Source organism: Homalodisca vitripennis, chromosome 6 (assembly GCF_021130785.1).
Source record: "Homalodisca vitripennis isolate AUS2020 chromosome 6, UT_GWSS_2.1, whole genome shotgun sequence".
Taxonomy (NCBI): domain Eukaryota; kingdom Metazoa; phylum Arthropoda; class Insecta; order Hemiptera; family Cicadellidae; genus Homalodisca; species Homalodisca vitripennis.
Genome location: NC_060212.1, coordinates 107,339,611 through 107,352,764, shown reverse-complemented (window position 1 = coordinate 107,352,764; position 13,154 = coordinate 107,339,611). Strand labels below are relative to the sequence as shown.

The 13,154-nt window shown below is 32.0% G+C and overlaps 2 protein-coding genes across 6 annotated transcripts in view; one reads left to right on the top strand and one right to left on the bottom strand.

Moving 5' to 3' along the window:
• LOC124364693 (SUN domain-containing ossification factor) overlaps positions 1-7,772 on the bottom strand; it is an 86,882-nt gene extending 79,110 nt beyond the window's left edge. Inside the window, exons 1-3 of the mRNA XM_046820361.1 lie at positions 7,588-7,772; positions 6,179-6,308; positions 2,440-2,579 (exon numbers count right to left, since the gene is read on the bottom strand). Of these exons, the coding sequence (XP_046676317.1) occupies positions 2,440-2,579; positions 6,179-6,308; positions 7,588-7,661 (344 nt within the window). The 5' untranslated portion in view covers positions 7,662-7,772. The remainder of the gene's footprint in view (positions 1-2,439; positions 2,580-6,178; positions 6,309-7,587) is intronic.
• Positions 1-13,154, top strand: part of LOC124364694 (protein FAM92A-A) — an 80,782-nt gene that overhangs the window by 35,296 nt on the left and 32,332 nt on the right. For 3 of the 5 annotated variants that reach the window (XM_046820368.1, XM_046820369.1, XM_046820370.1), the window contains exon 2: positions 12,805-12,906. In XM_046820368.1, coding sequence (XP_046676324.1) covers positions 12,805-12,906 — 102 coding nt within the window. Of the gene's footprint in view, positions 1-9,862; positions 10,139-10,217; positions 10,436-12,804; positions 12,907-13,154 lie in introns of those variants that run through there. The other 2 variants (XM_046820372.1, XM_046820373.1) reach the window with 2 other exon arrangements.

Genomic DNA, 13,154 nt, shown 5'->3' with positions numbered 1-13,154 from the left:
GGGTTGGTTTACGATATATATCGAACTGTAATAGCTTTGAAATTGTGTTTTTGATTATAGTGATACATCTAAAAAGGGAAGTGAGTTGTTGGATTCAATTTCATGAGTAAATTTAATGCTGGAGTAAAATTAATTTAGTTGATTTATAAAGTTATCAAGATTTTCTTATTTTTGTTGAACGCAGCATATATATTGTCAACATAATGAATCCAAATTATAGGAAAGTATGGTAGAGATTCTTTTACTAAAATTTCAAAGTGACTGATGAAAATATTTGGCATTAAGCAAGATAAAGGACTTCCCATTGGTGTTCCATCAATTTGAAAATAAAATAAGTTTCAAGGCCTATGGCCAATGAGATCGGGTCTAATTTAAAATTATAAAGGAAACCAACCACATGTTTTAATTAATAAAACCTTCTCATTTATACATTCTACTAAATCAAATGTGATTATATCTGCATCAATAAGTTAAGTATTACCCTCCATACGGAAAATACAAACAAAGACCTGAAGATGGATTTTAGATGTGGCTTTTTCACTAGTGGCTTGTTAAAGTGACTTGTTACAAGCCTGTAACGTTCTGTTCCAACAGGACAGTTACAAGTTACAAGCATTTTCCAAGGTCCCCTTGAAAATAGAAGTGCTTATATCACTGTCCTGCTTCTCTGATGTCACGTGACCACAAGTGATTTTCTACTGACCCCGTTTAACAGTTACTAGTCTCCTTCAAGTGCCTTCTTTTTAGTTCTATTGCTTCCTTGCGGTGTGACATTGGTCGGTTACGAGTTTTTGGGGTTAAATGTGTAACACCTTATTCAAGTGATCAAAAGATAAAGTTCAATGCTCTTAGGTGGAGGTTGGAACAAGTAATGCAGTTTTAGAACTGTTTGAAAGATAATTGTTGTGGAATACAAAACAAAAATTTTTGACCCACATATACCTCATTGCTCATCAAATCAGATACGACTTACTACTTCTGAAGAAAATGTAGTAGAACTAGATTCTAGAAGTCACTTGAACTAGCCTTGAGTCAATAGTCCCATGACAATAAATTATAAAGTAACTTGTACAAGTTATATGTATAAGACTCATCTAAATAGCCCTTAATGGGCTATTATACTTTCAAGGAAGATGAGGTGTATTTATTATTATGCCTTTGTTTTATTTACATTTATCATAGTATTTCAAACATAATACAGAAAATTTCAACATGTTTACACCTTCTTATAAAATTTTATTTAAAAATGTTAGTTGTATGAATATTTCTTTACTTCTTAAATAAACAACTAAAAATATATATTATTACAAATAGTCACTATTACAGTGAATTGTACAATATCATATAATTAACATTGAAACCTATAAGTATACAGATTATCTTAAAGCACAGTTTTCAGAAATTATATTCCCTCTACACATTCTCTGCAGAGACATTTTCATTGTCTCTAAATCAGTTTTTGATGAAATGTTAAAAGTCATTTTACAATGTGTCTATGTATACTAATAAATATTAATGTATCAAAACTAATTAAACTACACTAAACCATATAAAAAAGTACAATCAAAATAATATGAATGTTCCATTCATATACAGCTATTAAAACTAGATAACAGCACACTAGACAACAGTTTTCACTCTACAATAGAACAGTAAAGTTAGGTGAATTGCATGGAGTTGGACCATGATACACAACACTCTACTAAGAAACGTAACTAATTATATTAAGTTTCCATAATATATATATACACATTCAAGGTGTTCAAAACATACTGGGAAAGTTAAATATTTTTGAAACAATTTAAAATAGAGCTACAAAGCTTGGCACAGACTTACTGGACAAAAAAATATAATTTAACACATATCCAGTGACCCGTTACTTCCTCAGGGATACAGCCCACAAGAAGTCAGGAGAAAATATTTAAATGTAACCATTGATTGGTATGCACACCAAATTAAAGGTCTTTATTGGTAGAGTAAAAATGCTGCAAACCTAACCTCAAATGGACAATCTAGCCGGAAATGGCAGCCTTTCAAAGATATCTTGCACTTTCAGTTAAGCGATGTAAATAATACCTACTGATGCTTGAATCACTTTTATTTCAACCCTAGATTATTCCATTGTAATGGAATTCAGCAATAATCAATTGCTCTAGTTTTGCCTGTGAATAAATTAGTCAAACTACCATGATCTTGGTTATATTTATCTAATAATTGTAAACTCTAGCCACCTTTGATCGGCTGCTAGTTCTGGCTCAGTGTCCTTTTTTGTGACATTGTACTCTACTAAGAAAGACCTTTATTGATGTGTATACCTACATACGATTACAATTAAAGTTTTCTTCTGGCACCATGAGGGTCGTACAGCACTCATGAAATGAACACACAGTTTAAAACATGCAAGCCTTTGTAAGATAAAGAAGTATGGGAATCACTTACTCTGTTGCAATGTTGACGTGTTGGTGGTGAAAGTTGACCGTCGTCGGCTCTGACTGAGACCTCTCCTCATCCTGTGCCTCCTCTCTTGCATCCGCAACGTCTTCAAAACTGGAATGAATCTCTTCCATCACATTCTCTTCCTACAAATTAGCAACATTATACTCTCACAAATGAGAAACATTCTATACATTCTCTTACTATAAACGAGCAGTACTTTACACCATAAAAGAAGTAACATTCTTATCATATTCTCTTTCTATGAGCTAGCAGCATTTTGTCACATTCTCTTTTTGAATCATAAAAGTACAGGAATTTATTACATTCCATTTATATGAATGAACAGGATTTCAAACAATTCCATCCCCACACAACAGTAGCTCAACCACAGTATCTTCCAATAAAATATTACAGTGGAACCTTTATATATTGACTCTCAAGGAAAATACAAAATTTCGATATATTGAGAATTTCTATATAATGGGCTTCGATACATTAAGGCTGTTTGGGGTAGACTTTGATATATAGAGGATTACAATTGTTGTTCTGTTATTCATTATATCAAGGTTAAATCAGCAGATTTCAATATAAAAAGGTCCACAACAACTACAGTAATAATCTACAGTAATAATACCTAACTAAACATCTTTGTCAATTTTAACTAAACATATAGTAACAGTTATAGTATGTTATAGTTATAGTAACAGTACATATGGGAACATGAGACAATAATTGAAAAAGTTATATAAATAGAATCCGATTTCTATTGCACTTAAACACAAAATACCGTCAAAGTTGATCATCTAACACACATTGTTTACGAGTTAACTTAAATTTGCTCAAATTAAGTTAAGTCCAAATCAAACTGAGCAATGAGTGGTGTTTCATCTCTGGCGAGTGGCGGAACAAAAAATACAGGAGTGTCGGTGGTGTGGGTTTCAAGTCTCAACATGAAAAATATGGTATAAAACTTCGGTTCCTTGTGCTGATAAACTGAAAAATTCGATATATTGTGGTTATTTATGTTAAACTTTCGATATATGGAGATAAAATTGGGATTAAAAAAAGACACATTCAAGGAAATAGACAAAACTTCAATTTATTAAGGAACTCAATATATTGAGGTTCGATATATCAAGGTTCCACTGTCACATTCTCCTCTTATGGAAGAGCAATGATCAATTACTTTATTTGGAGATTAGCAAGTTGGGGAAGAGGAAATGAATGTGTGAAGGTTCAGTGTCAACCTCAAGTACGGTAAACATACAGTGAGTGTTTTAAATGGTGTGACACAACTCAAATTGCTTTGAAAGTAAAAAATATACACTTTTTAACAGGAAAAACATTTTATTTAGAAATTAATCTAAAACTAAACAAAATATTACGGTAATGTAATATTTTTCTAAGAAACTATTATAATATTTAAAACAATGAAACAAAAGAAATAAAATCATTCTTGAGGAAAATTATTGTAATTTTAAATTAACAATAAGTTACCATTTTTAAGATACTATTATTTGTATGCTTAAAACACACAAAAAATACTTGAATGAAATAATTTTTTTATCAAAATAAATTAACATTAATACTTAAAGTTTTATATAATTTTTTGTAACAAAAATGAAGCTAGATTAGCTCTATTAGACTCTAACTCTCCATTTTCATTAAAATCTGAAAATCACAATTAAATTAATAGAATTTCAAGAAGAAGTCCTAATTTTGGAATCAAATGAATTTACTGTCTGAACCAAATTAACTGTGTAGTTCAAAGTCTGTGTAAAATTGTAGGCTTGTGGATGAATACCTCACAACTTTACAGTGTTTGTATTAAATGTATAAATCTAAAAAAAGTTTACGTATCTTTTATGCAAGACTCAGTAAATAAGCTCAAATTTAGCATAAAACCAGTTATTGTAAAAAAAAATTAGACTATTGATATCAGTTGGTAGTTCATATTAAGGTACATATCAGTTTGAAGAACAACCACCCATGTTTCTTTCTCCTTTATACGTCAACCTTTGAAATTCCTGGATTTTTATTTCTGAGAACTGTAAACAAAAAAGTTTATCCAATCCAAAAGGACAAAACAATTTGGAAGCTATTTCAGTGACAGAATTTTCAGAACTTTAACTTTTTGTCATAGATAGATTGTGTATTTTATATACATAAATGTTCCAGGACTAGAAATAAAATGTTGATCATGTTAGATAAGAACTGTACATAAGTTGAGTTGCAACCATATCTTGTATGTTGTGAGTCAATATGAAGACAAACTATTCGGCCCTTACATATCTAAATTAAAATGAGAAAAAGTAAATGCAAAAATCACACATTAACACCTTCCCTGCGACTCTATACTGAGTGGTCTTGAGTAATGTATGAGACAAATGCACACTAGGACGTCTGTCACAACCAACATGTTAACTCATCGACTGGCAGTTGTAAAAACAGCTGTGTCAGGCAGATTCCTGTAACGGTAACTGCATTAAATGTACGATCTATTAAGACCGTAAATGCTAACTTTGCATCTGCATATTCCCAGCCATTTCAAAACTACCTGGAACTCACCTGGCTCTCAGGAAATCCAGCCTTACTGGTCAATCACGACATATGGTACTACATCAGGGCTACTGTTGGTCCACCAGTCTGCTGCAAACTTTAACATCTAGCTCCTATAAACTCAAATTCGTCCAGGTGGAGTTCGACAACATTGTCCAAATAATTGCCAGACCTTCCTGGAGCAGCTGGTCTCTTCCCCTCCACATGGTCCCCAAGATAGGCTCTGAATGGAAACCAAGTGCAGACTATAGAGCCCTTAACTCCAGAACCATTCCTGACCGCTACCCGATTCCCAACATGATTTCGAACACTTACTCAATAGTCTGACAAATTTCTCTACAATGGATCTTCACATTCCTGAAAAATAGTGATTACCATCAAATTTCTGTTTCTCCCAGTGGTACCCCTAAGACAGCCTTCATTATGCTGTTTGGCTTTTATGATTTCTCCTACATGACCATTGGCAGCACAGACCTTCCAGTGATTCATCTATGGTGTTTTGCGGGGCTTATAGTTCTACTATGTCAACAACATTCTTGTGGTATCAAAGTCCAAAGAACAGTAGCATCTCGCTTATCTGTGATTACTGTTTGAATGACTCCTTTGGGATTATAGTCAATACCAGAAAGCGCATTCTCGGTGCCAAATGAGTGAAATTCTGGGGTTCTCTAGTTGCAAAACCTTACCTGAGAAGATACAAGCCATACTGTCATACCCCAAACCAAATACGGCTAGATTCCCTGCCCAATAACGTTGTTTCATCTAAGAGCCTACATCATGAACTCTGAAAAGGAAACTTAAGAGGTAACCCACATATTTTCTGGACAGAGAATAGACAGGAAGCATTTCAGGTCTTTAAGTGCAGTCTGAGTGAGACAACACTATTGGTCTATCTGATACCATATGCTCCCCTGGCTATCACGTGTGATGAATCTGATCTCTCCGTGGAAACTGTCCTACAGCAGAAAATAGGTGACGCATGACAGTTGTTGTGCTTCTTTTCCAAGAATCTTAATCCTACTCAACAGAAGTACAGTGCCTACAATCAATCATTTTCTAGACCAAAGTAAAGAACTCGACATTTTTAATTCAGTGGCATATTCAAAATTTAGGCAAAATAACGTTAAATTTTAATGCTCTGCAATTAAACCTCACCGTCTGGTGTTAGTTTTAAATCTTTTACCTTGATAGTGTTCTCCACACCTATTGGTGATTGGACATGAGGTTCTACTGAATCAGCTACCTGTGAGGATACATTGACACTTGTCTGTACCCCCAACACCATACCATCCTGAGCTCCTAGTGGCTGGTCACTAAAACAAAATACACTGTTTCAATATAAAAATAAACAAATAAAAACTATAAAAAAGTTAATTTTACACACTGTTGTAAAAATTATCATTTAACTCGATCTATTATAATACACTGGTACTTGAAAAGTTATTCAGCTCATAAGGTAAATTAAATCTAAACTAAAACTCATTTGTACAAGAAATGTTTGTTTGTATTGTCATATAAAAATATATTCTTTATATTTGTCTTGTAGCCTATATATATATAAATTTAAATTAACCTTTTCAGTAAAACAACAGTTGCAGAAAATTACATTTATTTCCAATTTAGTACTGTAAGACAGCAGCACAAATCGGAGGAATTGTGATGAAAAATTACAAAATTAGTACTGTCAATGAAGAGATGAATAAAATGTTCAAACAAGGAACGTTTTGAGTAGAGCACAATAAGTGGGTAGGGTACGATAAGCGGACCCGGTTTTTTATATCGAAGAATGTAATCATCGATACCTAATATTTGCATCTCAAATCCTAGGCTATCAATCAATATAAAAGTATCTATAGTCCTCAATAACAATCATATGTTTAAAATTTAAATATGAATTCATAAATTTAATAATAAATGAACCAGAACAATGAAACAAATAATTAGAACCAAAAATAGGAAAACTCATAAATAAATATGAAATAATAGGTATAGTACAAGCGGACCCGTTTCACCACTGTAAATATTAAATTCATATTTTAATTTAAAACATATGATTGTTATTGAGGACTATTAATAGATACTTTTATATCAATTGATAGTCTAGGATTTTAGATGCGAATATTAGATATCGAAGACTAGGCCTACATTCTTCGATATAAAAAACCGGGTCCGCTTATCGTACCCTACCCCAAAACTGTAAAAACTTACAAAAAATTTGGTTGAAATCCCCTTGCAAAGCACAAGTTCAAAGACTACACTTGGCTTACAGCTGAATACCCTACTGCTTTTGTAACAGCCTACTGTGAATGGATGATTTTGTAATTTTTGTGAAGCTTAGCCATTATTCTGGTGAAATTGAGGCAAAATAGATATTTAGCCTTTGAAGCTAAGTGCCTGAGATTAAAGTATTAAATGCCAGAAATTACAGAATGAGAGTTGTTTTATCATCAAGACAACAATGAAACATGTCTATAGAACAAGCTTATATAATATTTCTTCAATGCTGTTAGTATATTGTTATTTAAGTATGAATTTGAACACATTCACATAATTTTAGGTTAAGATGGAATTACTAATAATTTATATTCTTACCTTAGCACAACTGCCAACAACCAAATAATGATATTTAGTGATTTGTAAACAACTAAATTTGTCATTATTAACATTATCAACAAAATTCACATACTTCTCTTTAACTGACAACCAATAGATAATAGATTTTATACAACATTACATCTAACAAATGACAAGAAAGTCAAGTGACTGACAACTACACTACATTAAATTTCACAGTTGAGTCCAGTGTTCCGTTCCAACTAACAACACGGAATTATACGGTTCACGAAACAGTATTTCGTATTCCTTTTCCTCCATTCCCATTCAAATAATTTCCAACGCGGCTGCTAATATAGTGTATCGCAATTCCATCCATATAATATGATAATCCGGAAAGCGGGGAGTCATTTTCCTTGCATTAACATCTTTACTTTGGCTCTATTCAGAGTTATCATAAGTAGTCCAATAAGACAGTTAGCGCACTAGGGCGGCTGTCGCAGTTAACGTGTTAAACAAGCATACAAACTGATTTCTTTATAGAGAAACTAACTGTGTCTTGCTAGTTTGGGTGGGTATGGGATGGATGTGAAACAAAAGCAATAAAACTACATTAATTCTTTACTTAGCTAAATACTAAGTCCATTTAGATGCACCATTCTGACTTTGTTTAGGTACTCTCAGCAATATTACAAACTCACCATCCTAATATCAAGAACAAAGTTAAACTAGCTAGCAAAATAACTGGTTAACACTTTATTATTAGCATGTATCCATTTGGATATACCATCCTGATTGTCTCCTCTCAGCAATACCTCAGGCTCATTATATTCTGCCAAAAGTGAAACTGTTTTAATTGAACGCAGTTCTAAAATTTTTCGATCATATATTCCTAAGCAAGCCTGTAATGTTAAAACGAATCATCAATGGGGTTTACTCCAGTAAATCACACACTGTTTCTATGAATAATGTAGTATAACTTGTCAGTGTGTGCTGAAATGTGTAAACTAACTGTCAAGCGGCCCTTTTTGTTGAGAAAGTCGTCAGTCAGTACGAAAACATTATCATTTACACTCTTGATTATACCAACATGCGCTTGATGCATTATTTCCGTCTAATATAGGCTAATTCACTACTTTATAAGCATCTGATGCCGGCAGTGTTTATTTTTAAACATTGTTACATATAACTTTTGCTACATTATCAACCTGTGTAGTAAAAAAGATGTCAGATAGGACATCTCATGCAGACACCGAACATATACGAAAAGTGGTTGATGTACTCTATTGTTGATAGGTTCATTTCTTAAAACTAAAAAAGTGATTCGTCTGTAAAACATACACATGACAAAGCGTTATGTGTTAAACACACATTTTGGTCCTAAAATAATTGTTAACATTAATTAATTATGATGTACCGTGACTGTGGACATTTAAAGTTTCAATGACATTTAGAATTCATTTGTTAGACATAAAATGTCTTGTTAAACAATAAGCTCAGTTATATAGCTTATGGTGACTGCAGTGGTGGATCCAGGAGATTGGCCATGCTCACCTCTGCGATTTTGAAAAAGGACGTTTCTATGAGAAGAAATTTAATTACTCTGTTATTTACCCATCAAAAATAACTAACTTAACTTTATGAACTAAACTTTGAGTATAAGTACATTTTCAAAAACATTTTATTTTTGTCGGATTGAAATGCAAGAATACCATTTACAGTAATGATACTAAAACTCAGGTGCTCTCCCCTCCCCCGAAAATGAGGATTGGATCCGCCCTTGGGTGACTGGGGGGGGCCTTGATTCATATCTTTTCATTAACACCTTTTATGTTACATCGTAGTTAAAGTTGTACGTGTATGATGTATTGTAATCTAAAACGAACATTAAAGCAAAATGTTTACAAACCAAAGTCGAAAGAGTACTAGTTTTTTTGTAGTATCAATATGATATTAATAACTTTGAAATTGGCGCCAAGTATGTGGTACCGGAAACTACGGCCTTTAGTTTTCGTTGAAACGGTGTATACGAGATATTGCGTTTAAATAAAATGTTTGGAACAACTTTTAACATTGACTTTCTACTCAACTTTTTTTCTTGTTTACTCAGTGAACAATAGCTTTTGCTTTCCATAGACTGTTACATAATTGATGATAAAAGCATCAAATCAGACCACGGTGAGTATAAACGTAGAGCAACCTTGTCTGTCCATAGAAGAAAACAGCTGTCGTTTACGTTACAGAGCATCATCATTAATTTATCTAGTTCATGCTCTTTCCTTCGTGAAGCTATTACAATAAACAAATTTGTTACCATAGCAACAATAGTACTGATGCCTTGTTGACGTTTCTGTTATGTTGTTGTAGTGTTAAATACGTGGGAAATATAGTTAAAACTATGCTGACTTGTTAGTTGGATTGTGTTTTCGTGGGTTTATTGTGTTGTATTCGGTCCAAGTTTTAAGAGCATCGACCAAGAATTTCTTTTTCACTTTGTTCTTAGTGTTTTAACTGTTTTTGTTTAATTAGATTTGTTCATTTGGTATATCATGAATATTATTAGAACAAATCGACCAGAAAGTTTAGTATGGTAAGGATAAGTAATTTTTTTTAAAATGTAAACCATATGTTCAAACTGTGTGTTCAAGTCGTGCTTAGTGTTCAGATGATCTAAATCTATCATCAAAGATTCAATCTCTAAGGAAATTTCGATTTGTGACAACTTCACATGATTGTTCTAATTTTCTTAATTTTGTTGTGTTTGAATTATTATTATTAGTTTTTTGTATTGATTTTACTTGATATAAATTTTTAAATGATTCTTTATGTGTTTTACCATGAATTTCTATGGTTTTGTTTCATAATCAATTATGCTTGAAATCGTAAGGTGACCTGTCATTCTTATTCTTAGATTATTTGTTGTGGAGCCAATATAGTCTTACAGGCATTTTTTACATTGGATTTGATATAAGTTACTACGTTTTTATATCACATGTCAAATCTCCAATAATTTTGTAAACTTTCTTTGTGCTTTTGAATTCTAATGACTCTTATATTTGATTACATACATCTAATGCATGCATCTTGGTTTATTACATGGATGTGCTCCATTGAATTTAGTTTCCACATCATTATCAGGTGGTAATTTTGGTGTTGATATAATGTCTTTCTTTCAAGATAGGAGGTCTTTTTAAAATAAATACATGTAATATTCCTTAGAAATGAGTCTGTCAGTGTTTTTGTTAATAAGTTTAGAAAATGGATAATATGTTATCTTCTCATATTCATGTTAAACAGACTAAAATATTGTTGACATGGGTGAATAATTGTATTAAAGGTGCTAATATAAATTTATAAAATTGGCGTTTATGAGTAGTACTTCCATTTAATCCTTTCGATTCCAACATCTGTACGTTCAGATGTCAAAGATGTCTGTATAAAATCCCTATTTCTGTGTATAAGTTAATGATTTAAAATATCAAACATAATAAAACTTTCTTGTAAACTAAACTTTATTCAGTTTGCTGGTATTGCTTCTAACTTATATGCTTCACCTATACATACTAAGTTGGAAGCAACAGCACCAAACTGAATAAAGTTTATCTGCTAAGTTGTCTGACTTTATTACTTAGTATCAGTATAATATTCTTTACATGTTTTAGAATGTTATGAATTATACTAGCATTGTAGTTTTTTACACACATATCACTCAATAAACAATTCCATTAAATCTTAATCCATGACACCTATATGTTTTTAGAAGGAAACAGCAGCTATTATATCAGAAATTGATCTCTCTTCTTTGGTTTGTAGCATTAAGGCATAATCTATCCCTTTCATCTGATATGTCATCTGAATTTTAGGTGTCGCCATAATGGGAAGTGTGTAATGTAGCCTATATGTGTGTGTATATATATATATATATATATATATATATATATATATATATATATATATGTATATATGTGTGTGTGTGTGTGTGTGTGTTTTATATTGTTGATCAATCACCTCTCTAATTATAATTATCAAATAAAAGCTTAGTAATTAGATAGATATGTAGCTATCAAAATCTTTATAAATACATGAGTAACACTATCTTGTATAAATTAAGTTTAACAAATCATGACCAGGGCTGTTTGTAGACAGCATAAAGGTACTATTGTTACGTTGTATTCTAATACATGTCAACTTATAAGCAATCTTTCATAAATTGTGCTTCGCTTTAAAAACTCTGCTTATGAAAAAAATACAGACAATGGAGGCCCATTAATAGAGGTAGAGTATGCCTTGAGTATAGAGCAGTAGCGTATTCAGAATTTTCAGAAGAAGAAGGGTATATTGCAAGTTTGTATATACTGTATATGCTGTATCCAGAAAATAAATGCGCAGAGGCTTCTTTAAACAATAAAAGAAAAAGACTTCATATAATCCTTTAATATTCCGATTAGAAATTCTTTGCTTGTATACACATTTTTTGTATCCTTTTTGAGAACGACAATTAGTCAAAATATGAAAGGATTTTATATATATATATATATATATATATATATATATATATATATATATTTATCACAAATTGAAAACCCCCAGCAATAACCCACAATTTTGAGTTATATCAATTAAACTGGTTGGCAGACTTCAAAGAGGGGTGTTGTAACCCCTATAAATCCCCTTGGCTATACACCCCTTGTGTAAAGTGAAATGATTTTGAGTACAATTGGAAAAGATACACATAATAATGTCACAATAAACAATAATATAATGTATTGTTCTACCATGGATCCATTTGTCTTGCAGTTTCTGAATATTTATTATAGCCTTTCTTGCTTAGAGCCCTATTCCCAGCGTATTTCAAAGTAAAATAAATGATTGTGTACGACTTTAAAAAGAAGTAGCTTTGGCATCACAATAAAAGTTTGTGTATGGCATCAAGACATTGTCATTGTAAAAAGATCAAGATAAGGATCCACCACACCAAAAGAAGTCTAAAAGATACACTTGTTGAAAAATTCAAACAAAGATGATGTTATGAGGTAGAATAACGAACTAAGACATTGTCAAAAACATAATTAATTTTCCTACTACTGAGCTTAACTATCTTGACAGCACCTACACATTGGTTACTTCATATTTGTAAACATATATGTTATTGTGAATGTCTTTGTTTAACTCAAGACATGGAAATGTTATGTCTATTATTATTATATTTGATTTTATTATATTGGTTGTTATATTTGATGTTATGCATCATTGCAGTGAACAACAAGCCAAGTTAGTGCAAGAGAGAGTTCTCTCTGTGGAGGCTAACATTGCAGAGCTATGTTCCTCCTTCTCACTCTTTTCAAGAAAAGCAGCTCGGTGAGTTTAGAAAATGATCTTGTCTAAAATTCTGTAGGGATGACAAAGAATATACATTTTTTACTAAAAAAAGATGGAAGAGAATAAATGAAACCAATAAACAGTGAACATGAAGACTGTAAACAAATGAGTTCAGGAATTGGACAGCCAAATAATACAATTTTAAAGTTTTATTGTTTAGATGTGGTTGAGGTTGAGGTCTGTTGTTTGAGGTTGAGTGGTAGAGAGGGCTAAATAGCCCTAAATCC